The 12,026-nt window shown below is 28.5% G+C and overlaps 1 protein-coding gene across 1 annotated transcript; it reads right to left on the reverse strand.

The window, feature by feature from the left end:
- Positions 1–869: 869 nt before the first annotated feature.
- On the reverse strand, positions 870–3,759 carry LOC137812367 (uncharacterized). Its single transcript, XM_068614313.1, has 2 exons — positions 3,240–3,759; positions 870–2,481 (listed from the first exon to the last, which is right to left on the reverse strand). The coding sequence occupies exons 1-2, from the start codon at positions 3,318–3,320 to the stop codon at positions 1,387–1,389; spliced, it is 1,176 nt and encodes a 391-aa protein (XP_068470414.1). The 5' UTR covers positions 3,321–3,759; the 3' UTR covers positions 870–1,386.
- Positions 3,760–12,026: the final 8,267 nt, after the last annotated feature.

Genomic DNA, 12,026 nt, shown 5'->3' on the forward strand with positions numbered 1-12,026 from the left:
TCGCTCTTCCTATTCTCTAATTAATTTAGTGATTATTAAAATTCATGATTTAAAGTAATTATTCGTTAGAAATGTAAAAGATGATGCTTATATTTAAAATATATTTATTATAAATTTAATTATTCAAAAATAAATATACTTTATAAACTGAAAACACTAATAAATGAGTAGCAACGTGACATGCGCTGTCAAACAAGAATGGGACCTTTATCTTAATTGACTTCCTAATTATCTCCTTAAAGTTCGTCTCTTTGTAGATAAAATATATTACAGAACAATGTTTCTTTTTATAGGATTAAATTTGTAATAAATAAATACTCTTAGATATATAAGTTATATCATGAAAATATTTTATCAATATTTTTAACCATATATTATATTTTAAATTTTCTCCCCTCTTCTATTTAACTTTTTTAATCAAATAAATTGAAAGTAATATATAAAAATAAAAACTCTCCCAACGTTCACTTCTCTTGAATCAAAAATACTGAAAATGATACAAAATAAAATTGTAATTGTAGAAAAAGAAGAGAGAAGAAACCAATACGTTAGGCTATATACATTAAAGAGCACAGACAAAATCTTCCCAATATGAAATTTGTAGATACATAGGAAAGGCTGAACAAAAGCCCGTTTGGATATTCAATTTCAACAAGAGCATTTCATTGATGATAATAAACACATAATCCTTATTCTGAAATGGTTAAAATCAATCTATTAGAAAACTTTAGAAGCCATTGATGATAAACACATTAGCGTTTATTGTGAAATTGTTATGATAGAAAAACAGTCAGATATCACTTCTTTGAGCAAAATAAATTTCAGGAGATTTCGAATAGGAAAATAACATTATAATGAAGAAAAAGAAATTGATGGAATAAACCAGACTATATATTTATATAACGCAAAGAACAGAGTCAGCATTGTCATGAATCATGATATAGTAGACCAACCAATCGGATTAGATATTTAGCATAAACAAAGAATAATACGAAAATAATTGGTCTGCAAAACAAAACTTCCCAAACAGGAAAAAGTGGGGGATTTTAGACTACTCTCGTGTATTGGGGATCAATCACGTTAATGATAAACACGGTTGAAGACAAGCCTGTTCTCAAACAGAACTTTCAGTCGATCATAGGTAGAAATGCTGCTGCTCCCCTCCAATGAAATCCAGGTCTAATTATATACAGAACTCCCTCTAGATCAAAGAATTTATCTGAAATGAATGAATCCCCAAAGAATATCTCACTGGACAAAGATACAGCTGTATGAGTGACACCGACACACAATCATCACAACCACAGTTAAAAACTCAGAGAGTCATTTGAGCTGTACAAGCTACAAGCTCAGAAACAAGCCAGTATCAGAAATGACTTTCCAAGATCATCTTTCTCTTTGGCAATTCCCAGGCAAAAGAAATTTATACTTCTCAGCATTTTCCAGAAGAAAAGCGGGAAGATGAACTGCAGAATAGGAATGGGGTATTGGTCCCATTTTGCCAATGATATCCTTGAAAGTGTACTCCTCCGGCAGCATATCAAACAGATCAGCACCTTTGCATATTACCTTCTGAATTCTGTCAGGATTTAAATAGTGAGAGAACCTGACTCTATCATAGTGGCTGTAGGCTTTCATCTTAAAAATGAAATCGCTGATCCGACGGAAGCAAAAGCTACAATGCCAACCAGCATCAGCCAGCATGTCCTCAGATTGGCGATAGTGTGCATACCTTGTCTTCCCAGTCTGATACCTGTGAATTGAAGCCCTCCAGCTCTTATCATCCACGCGAAATTCAAATGAATAGAGATAGTTTTTCAGCTGCAGATGAAGGATTGAGGGTACTTCATCACACCACCTCAGGAGATTAATAGTGTGAGCGCTTGGTATCTCATCCACATCAGACATAATCAACAAGTCATCATCAGTAATACCAGCTATCTTGAGGAGCTGGTCCAATGCTACACGCTGATATGCCTCCTCAACAAATGGGTTTTCTCCCTTCTTAAATCTCCCACCAATGGTACCATAAGTTAATCGTGGCTCGATAAATTTGAATTGCTCTCTGTTGCTTTGGAAAACCAGAGGCTTGGGTAATCCGGTAAACGTAGAATTTGACTCAAGGAGAACAAAGTCAGTTATGTAAGGGTACAGTTCTCTCCAACGCAAGGTTAGTATTTCCACCTCATTACTAAACAATACAGCATCATAAACACGTCTAGGATATTCCCGGACTCCCCAGCCATGAAGTCTGCAGAGATTCTCCATGGTGACATTTTCGTTGTAGTAATGAGGGATGATATTGAAAGGCTTCGGTGCTTTTTCCCATAGAGGCCTCAGAAAGTAGGAGATCTTTTGCCCATGTATATAGAATCCAAAGATGCACATTGGGACAACTGCAAACATGAACATATAGGTTTTAACGTCCAAACCACGCAGAACGCAGCGAATCCTTGCCATGCTTGAAACTTGACTTGATTCCTGCATAATTAAGAAACAAACATATAAGAAAACAGTAAAAAAAAACCCTTCGAGAATGAACAATCAAGAAATAAACATGTAATGCAGAATCATACAATCTTATAGAAATCCAATTGCTGCTTTCTATTGGTGCAAAATTTCAAGCACCATACAACTTTAATCCCTAATCATAAAGCCAGAGCTAAATCATCTATAGATAAGAAACATGCCCCAGAAAATCCCAAATGCAAACGGTGTATGCGAGAAACCTTGCACCCGTCCAAATCCAATTATGGCTAGAACAGAAACGAAAACCCCTTCCCCTCCCAAGTGAAAAATCTTCCAAAAATAGGAAGAAAAAGAAGAAGAGGGAAATTATGTCTTCCTTTGCGTTCACTTACAATCCCAAAAAATAGTTTCGCAGGATTGCTAAAATTAGACGAAAAGAAAAAAAAAACAACCGCAAAAAACATCCGAAACGCAGGTTTATCGGATACCTAAATTCAGATCACGAAAATCTCTCACGCACACCAAATTCATTTTAAGAAAAGCAAAAAAACAACAGAAAAAGAGCAAATCTAGGAGAAAATTTCCCTGACAATCCACACAGATATAGATCACACAACAATCCACATCAACAGTGAAAAAGCATTGAATTTGAGTTTTCTAATATGCGAATGAAAGTCACAACAGCAATAAGATAAACTTTTATCCACACCACAAACGGAAAAAAACAACGTTTAATTTAATAAAAAAAAAAAAAACTTTCCAGAACATACCTGACCACAAACATTGCTGCACAGATCATCGCTCTTCTTAGAGGAGTAATTCCCTCCGGCCTCGCCCATCATCCACCACATTTCGGCGTGCAAGGAACGAACGAATGAAAAGAAAAGAGAAGCAGATGGAGCGTTTGAAACCTTAGCGTAAAAGCAAAGAAGCGCGTGCGAAGGGGTGTTTGGACAGAGGAAGGAAAATCCGAGGTTTATAGTTTTGATGTTGGGAGGAAGACAGTTAAGGACGGAAGAAACAAGGAGGTAATGGCCTCTCTGTATGTATCTAAGTATGTTTTGGGAATGGGTGGTAGTTGTCGTCTCCACACAGCTATGCCAGCTCTCGAACGGAACTGATAAAAAAAGTTCCGTTACCTGATTGATTGAGATTCCTCTTTCTCTATGCTATTCTCAATTTCTTGTTTATATTCTCTATGCATCTCAATATTTATTTATTTATAACATAAAGTCTTCACCCATACTATACTTTTACTCGGTCTCCCACTCACTACTCTTCTCCACGCGTTCTCCTTATACCTTTTATTTCTTCTTTTAAATCTTATTTATCTCAAATATTTCAAATCATATATTTTCAGTTACGATACAATAATATCATTTTTTTAATATATGATAGGAGGGATTTCTTATTATAATCAATTTTTATATTTTTTGTTACTCAAAATAAGTGCACTACACGTGGCAGCCAGCGTATATGTTTCCGGTTTTCCTTTATTATATTCAATCCAATATCTTCGTTACACAGTAAGTGGCAGAAATATTTATTTTCCATTAATATATCTTTTTCAAATCAAAATTATCCAATTTATTTTTAATATTCAGAAATCAACTCCGGGGGATACCATTTATCTTCTTCTATTTCACCACCTGCCCGTCCAAATTTCGCTATTAGAAGTTAAATGAACTTAAATCATACATACTTAATAATAATTTTGGCATAAAATTTAAAATTTTATTGGAAATTATTATATAGTAAATTATAAGGTTGGAAAATGTTGATTTGAATCATTTTTTATATATTAACAATTGATATTAGTAATCTAAATATGTGTTAGTAAAAAATTGAATTAAATTTAGTTATCCGTTTTATTATTAATATAAAAATGTGATAATTTATTTACGTTAATGACTTAAAATTTTTTGTGAAGTTTATAAAGAAGATAAATTATTGATTTTTTTTAATAAATTAAATATTTGGCACTTAACTATGTAATAATAAGAAAAAAAATTATATAACTTTGTTTCAAATTTTGATCGTTATTTTTGTTTTTTCTTGATTTTGTATTATTCTGAGAAATTTTCATAGTATCTCATTTCTTTAAATAATGTCTCATAAAATCTTAAATACTTTTTTAATTTATAAATAAAATCAATGTAGATGTTAAAATCGTGGTATGGGTGGATGTATCCATGCCATGTCCCAAACCAATAAATATTGTTTCAACTTCCTCACTCTAACTTTTCTCTCACTTTTATTTCAATATCAATTATAATATAAGATTTAATACTTTCAAAAGAATTCAGCAATAACTAGATTATAAAATAAATGTTTGTTATTGTGTATAATACACATCTAAAAATATTACTGTTTAATTTAAAGAATTAATTAAAAAATCTAAACAGTTTTAATACCGTGGTTAATTTCGCCTAAACTTTATTAAAAGTTACATGAGACCTCGTTAAACATGAAATGAAACGTATAAATTACTTTGCGTAATTTTTCATAAAATTAGCCAATAATAAAATGCATAATATATTCAGAAGTGTAAGGAGCGAGTCACATTTGTCTCGTTGGTACACTTGTGAGAAGACGTCGTCGTTTTGAAGAGGAGGAGGTAATTGGAAGCGGCAAAGGAGGTGTTTGGCTAATGCGTGTGCTGGAACATCCAATCCAAAACTGGCACGACGCGATGATAAAGGGTTTTATTTAGGAGAATAAGTTAAACTAATTAATAAATTATTATTATATAGGGTTTAATTTGGGGGTATAAGTTAACCTAATTGATTATTATTTATTTAAATAATGATAGAGTAATAGGGAAATTGACAAGTGCGAGTAAGGGAAACACGTTAGGAGTGGGCCACGTTTAGTAATGAGATGGAAACTGGTTGTGCCGTGGGCCCCCACCACGAGGTTGTCGCTTAGCGTGGCCCGCTTCGTTGTGATGTGGGCCTGCCCTTGAACCGCCAACCAAGTCACGCTTTAACCAACGTCTTCCTTTCACAAAAACCCAGATATTTTATTATTAATATTATTCTTTAGATTATAATTACCAATGTGACTGAAAAAAATAAAGAAGAAGGAATCATTGCATGCTCTATTATTTTCTATCTTGACCCTACTAGACTAAATTGTTCTATACGAGATAATGATCCTATGTATAGGCTAAGGGATTACAAGGTTTCTTAATCTCATGTCACATTTTTTTTATCACATCAAGAATCTCATCCGTTATACTTATTTATTAAATTATTATAAATAATATAAAATTTAATTAAAAATATTATAAATTGTAAAAGGATAAATAGTACATTCAATACAATAAATATTAACATATTCTTTTTAATATAATCATAAATAACTTTTTTCTAAGAAATAGTTAATTCTATGACAGAATATTCAAAATAATAATTTATTTTGAACAATTAAAAAATCGTGTGGATTAAATGGTTATATTTAAAAAGGAAGTGATTTTGTAAAAAAAAAAAGTTTGACATAATGAATCTTAATATTCTAAACGTAATAATATTTTTTTGCTTATTTTTTTTCCAATCAAGTTTCCTTATTTTAATTAAATAATACTAAAAAGTTAGTTTACATTCCTTTGCAATCGTAAATAACTTCTTTTAAAGAATTTACTGATTTATGATATATCTCATACTATTTTATCCATATATCAATATGGCAAATCTCATACTATTTATATCAATATACCAACAATAATATTTTATGATTGGATATACATATTTATTATTTTTTTATAAAATTATATGAAATTTTATTGTAAGGAGGAAAGAAGGTCATCTTATCACTTATCTAATTTAAAATATATGAAAAAAAGAAATATTTAATCACAAAATAACCTATTATTTTGACTTTTTTAAAACAAACGTGTATGTCTTATATAAAAAATATTAACGTTTGAAGAAAAAGTGATTCTTCTTATAAGAAAAATTCTCATATTTTAAGCATGATAACATACTTTGTGTTCGTATTTTTATCTCCCCAACAATTAAATTTTATATAGAGAGAGAGAGTTTTATGAAATATTTTAAAAAACAGAAAGAAAGTTATGTTTTTTTTTAAAAAAAATTGTCATTTTTTGAAAAGTCTAATAAATACTACAGGGATCATTTTTAGAAATTAAAAAATAATTTATATTCCTTTACCATAGTATTTTTTTTTAAGAAACAAATAAATTTATGAGAAATTTGTGATTACCTTTGGAAATTCTATTAGATATTTTACGATTTTTTTTAGAAATTAATTTATGTTCCTTTAAAATCAATAATATCTTTTTCAAAAGAAACAACGCATTTCATAACAAAATATTCAAAATAATCTCTTATTTTGAAAAATTGAATAAATTTCTTAATTTAAAAAAAATAAAAATCAAACCACCTTGTAGATTTTCTTAAAAATGATTGCGTTTGAAAATGAAATTACTTTTCTACGAAAAATGTGCAACGAACTAATCTTAATATTGTAAACGTCAAAATATATTTTTGTTTTGTATTTTATCCTCCCAAAAACTAAATAATATTAAATAGTCTAGGTATTATTATTTAGAAATTAATTTATGTTAGTTTATAGTTGTAAAATATTTTTTTAAGAAGCAACTAAATTTATGATAAAATATTCATATAACCTTTTATTCTAATGTTAAATGATTTAGGTATTCTTTTTTAGAAAATAATTTATGTTGCTTGACAGTTACAATTTTTTTTTTAAAGAAACCTGTAATCTTACGATAAAATAAAATAAAACTCTTATTTTTAAAAATTAATACAGAAATATTAAAATACTTAGAGTTAGCTCAAAATTGGTGCTATGCATATTCAGTGTGGAAAAGATCAATCTATTATCATACACTCATGAGTCGTGAGAGGAAAGTTCACACATAATAACGCAAGCTCGTTTTTAATATTTGTTTTATTTACAATATACCATTAAACTTTTTATACATTTTTTTTTAGTTTATCATAAACTTTATTTATTAAATTCATTAATCTTAATTTCAAATAATAGTTTTGAAAAATGATACAAATGTATAAACATAATTTTTTTACTTTTGGTTAAATAATCTGTTTTATAGCTTTCTTCTTGTGATATGCTTGTTTGTATTTATTTATTTTATAATTTCTAATTATTTGCTCAATTGCATTTTTAATGAAATGCATGATAAATTTAAAAATTGATGTGTGTATTTGAATTGAATTAAATGAAAGACTTGGCCCCTTATGAAGAAAGCAAGATAAGGTCCATTATATCTCTCTGTATGGTAAGTCAAATGGAGAAAGTTTTGACAAGTTACTCAGAAGAGACAAAGAAACATCACAACCATACTACCCACTAACCCTTTAGAAAATAAGACTAGTTCACCAACTCTTAGAAATTTTTTTCCTAACTTCATAAATGAGAATAGTCATCAAACGAGCATCAAACACTTTTCAATTACCTATTATAAATATATATTTAAGGTTCTCTCATGCAGATTCTAAAAATATTTTATTTTTAATGCAACTTTAAGTGAATTACATATTATACTTTGTTTTTTAAGATCTTACATCAATAGTATTATATTTTTAGTGGTATGAGAGAATTAACATGCACTTTTGTTCTTTCAAATTACGACTTGAACAATCTAACTTAGTAAAATAGGATACTAAATCGTATAATCATGGTAAAACTTGATATAATCATTATTAATTGAATATATCATTTAGCAATGAAAATTGTTAAGTAAACATAATTAATTCATTTTTCTCACTCAAATCTTGGTATATTGAGCAACGTTATTGTTTGAACGACAAAGTTGACACTTTAATCGTAGTACTACATCTGAAACTAAAGTCATTATTTAAGTGTTGTCTAAACAACAAACCCAGAATTTAAGTGAGATATATACAATAATATAAAAGATCATCAAGTTACACAATCATTTATAATAATATATTCAATGATTCTTATATGCTACATGTTTTAAACATCAATGTGCACCTATTTTTGAAACCAAAGTCATAAATTTATGTATACCTCAAATTATGGTTACATAAAAGCTAAATCAAACCAAACCATTCCAACACATTGTTTTGTTTTGACATTATTCAAATATATATCAAATATGTTGAAAATATATTCCTCAAAGTCTTAAGGTTGAAATGGATGTAGATGATTATGGTAATTACTCCTATGTTTAAAAAAATAATTTTGATCCCTATTTCTTTAAATTTTATTTTTTTCAATTATAAAAAGTTTAAAGTTTAATAGAAAAAAAATCATTCTAAATTTAAATAATTAAACAATATTTATTTTCTAAACAAATTTCACTTAATATATGATCAAATAATGTTGTCCTCTTGTGACAAAGAGTAATGCAAATTAATTGTTTGCTACGGTTGATAAACTAAACTCTTCGGTTGTTCTTTATAGAAATATAATTGGGTTTGCTGTTTCCGGAGTTTAAACAAATTGGACTTTTATTTTCCTTGCATCTCATGATTATTAACTGCACCTCATGATTATTAACTACACCCCATACAACAAGCAAAATTATTAAAATACTTTTTTTGCTGCACCATATTATCGCTATTATAAGCTTTGTTCTCATCACCACTACACTCTTTGAAAGGAATAAGAAAGAGATAAAAGAATGAGTTTGGTTGAAAGCTTCTTCTAAAATGTTCATTCTATAAAGCAACATATAAGCTTTGCAAAGCTTATTTTAGAAATTGTATTATAAAAAGTTCATTTTACAAATAATATGTTGATATGTTGTTAATTCTGCACCACATTACAATTAAAATATTTTGAAAATTATGTTTCAAAAAATTTATTTTATTTATACGTTCCAGAAAGTTTGTTATAGAAATCTTATTACAAATATTTTTCTGCAAATTATGTTTCAGAATTTTTTTTTTAAAAAAAGAATATTTATAAATAAAAGTAATCAGGAAATCATATTTACTAAAGGTAAAGTGTCATTTTAAAAGTTATGGGAGTGCAGCTAGAATTTATGGGTGTGCAGGAAGGAAAAAGCCAACAACTTATCCAAACTATTTTTTATGGTCCACATCAATATATTGAGCCCATAAACACCAAAAAAATTGTAGTGGAACCCATTAGAAAGGGGTGAAGGTATAATTAAAATTTATTTCAGTATTATGATATGAAATTCTTTCATTAATTTATACATAAAAAACCAATAAAGTTTAATGTTACTCGCTAACACATAATTAAGTTATTTATTATTTTAATGCACAAGAGATATTTGCTTGATAAACTTGTGCAATATAAGTCGCACTATGAATAGTAAAATAAAAAGTTTAATGAGTATACCTTCTATGCAATTAAGAACAAAATTACCATTTAAATTAGTTATTATAAAGTTCAAAACTTATGGTAATTTACTATTAAACGACACATAAAACTAATTTTCATTATCAACAAAAGTAGAAACGGAGGCTTCTATATTTTTTTATGATTATAAAAACAGTAAATAGAATTTAATTCTTGTATAAATATTATTACAGAGAAAATAATTATCAAAACATAAAAATAATTTTTTTAATAAAATATATGAAAAAATAGTTATAAAAATAATAATTTTTATTAGTTATTACAATTATACAATAAAAATACTTTTTTATGACAACTACTTCTTATGGCCAGTTATTATAAATCACAAAAACTAACAAGTGTCTCAAAGAAGATAAATAGGTAAAAGAGATAAACAAATGTGTACATAAAAAAAACAGTTAAAAAACGAATTCTCTTAAGACACTATAAAAATTAACATATCAAGATTATTACTTTAAAAGTAACAAGGTAATTATCATGAATAAATTCACATGTTTATTAATATTGTGTATTAAACAACAACAAAATTAAAGATGTAATGTAAAATCAAATAATGTGGATGACATCAATGTATCTTCTCAAATGTGGCTTAAATAGATTTATGTTTAATCAGTGCAAATTGAATTCTGACTAATGCCTAATAAATAAAATAAATTAAAATCCAATCGTCTTTTGCCTACAGTTTTCTGTTCATAAAAATAATGATGCTGTTATGTGAGTCCTTTACACGAGTCAACTAATCTTATGGGTGGCCTAGTTCTATTATTTTAAGAAATTAACATTCGTCCAGAGTTCTAAATATTCAAATCCAAATTACCTGTCAACAAATGCATTCAATATAAATAAAAATAAATGAAGCAAAAGTCTAACTTACCATTCATACTACGTATTAGGACAAGTCAAAAACCTATTGAGCAAGGTAATACTGCTTTATTTATCAAGGTAATATCACTAGTCTGATTCAAAGTAAAGTAATGATTTTAAGTGTTCTTTTTCAATATGAGACATGCCATATTTATTAGAATTTTCCCATTTGTATTTGTTAGATAAATTTAAATATTGAAAAAAACTAATTTGAGAGATAAAAGATGTAGATACAAAAAAACCAAAGTTAAAATGATTTGGTTGTTTCTTAAACTAATAAAATTGTTATTTCTCTTATCGTTTAAAAGGCGACTTGTCGTTACCTAACACATTATTTTAGATTTTTCCAACACTTACTTATTTTACTATGAGGTGTCCCATTTATTATATACTTAGTCTGACATGGACTGATGTCCAAGATGTTACACCACTCCCTAGTCTTAAGTTGAATAAGACAAAAATGCAATTTTTTCTCTCTAAAAACTCTCCTATAGATCCTTAAACATCACATCCACGAGTTTTTAAAATTGTATCATCACATCGCTTCGGGACTTCGCGTCTACTTAAATGTCTCTCCATGTGTAACATTCTAATCGACACACTATACTATACTGAACAATTAATATGGAATGACTATATAATAGACACAATAACCATTTTTATCAACAGTCTAATTGCTAAAAATCTACAAATAAAAAAAATCTTCCAAAAGTACACATAAAATTTCTCATACTCACTTACACACTGTTTGTTTCCAGGTATGATAAAGGAGGAGGGAGGAGCGAGCACGAGGAGTTTCTGTTTGGATCAGTGTGTTTGAGGGTGTGCGTGCGGATGGAGGAGTGGGGTGAAAAGTTTTTTTACTCCTCACAAAACTGAGAAGATTTACGCTGATTACACTTGGCAGAAGAGACACAAATACAATTTTACTTTCGTATCCTTCAATCAATTCTAAATATATTAAACAATGTGAGCAATTCTACATGCGAATGAGTTTTTTTCTTTACGGTGCTGAGTGCTAGCAATGGTGCAATTCTGCATGCAAATGAGTTTTCTTATTTACTGTGCTCAGTGCTATCAGTGGTGCAAAAGAATATTGACCAAAAAATTGAAAATCTGTGAACGCGAACTTTGTCAGTGTATAAATAAAATTAGGTTTGTGATAGTTTTGTTAATTGTGAAGTTTGCTCATGTGTCCATAACAAATGAGAGAATTGGTTTGAGGAACGAGAAAATTGATTTGAGGAACGAGAGAATTGGTTTGTCTTCATTTTTTTTAACAACACTATACATTCATAATTATTTAAAATTGATTCTGGTGGTTGTTTTAA

This window comes from Phaseolus vulgaris, chromosome 2, assembly GCF_000499845.2.
Source record: "Phaseolus vulgaris cultivar G19833 chromosome 2, P. vulgaris v2.0, whole genome shotgun sequence".
Lineage (NCBI taxonomy): Eukaryota > Viridiplantae > Streptophyta > Magnoliopsida > Fabales > Fabaceae > Phaseolus > Phaseolus vulgaris.

Bases quoted from the DNA above. Each gene is read 5' to 3' on its own strand.
- LOC137812367 (XM_068614313.1), bottom strand. From the start codon at position 3,320: ATGTGGTGGATGATGGGCGAGGCCGGAGGGAATTACTCCTCTAAGAAG. The intron at 2,482-3,239 runs GTATGTTCTGGA...TTAATTATGCAG, and splicing joins GCAGCAATGTTTGTGGTCAG to GAATCAAGTCAAGTTTCAAG.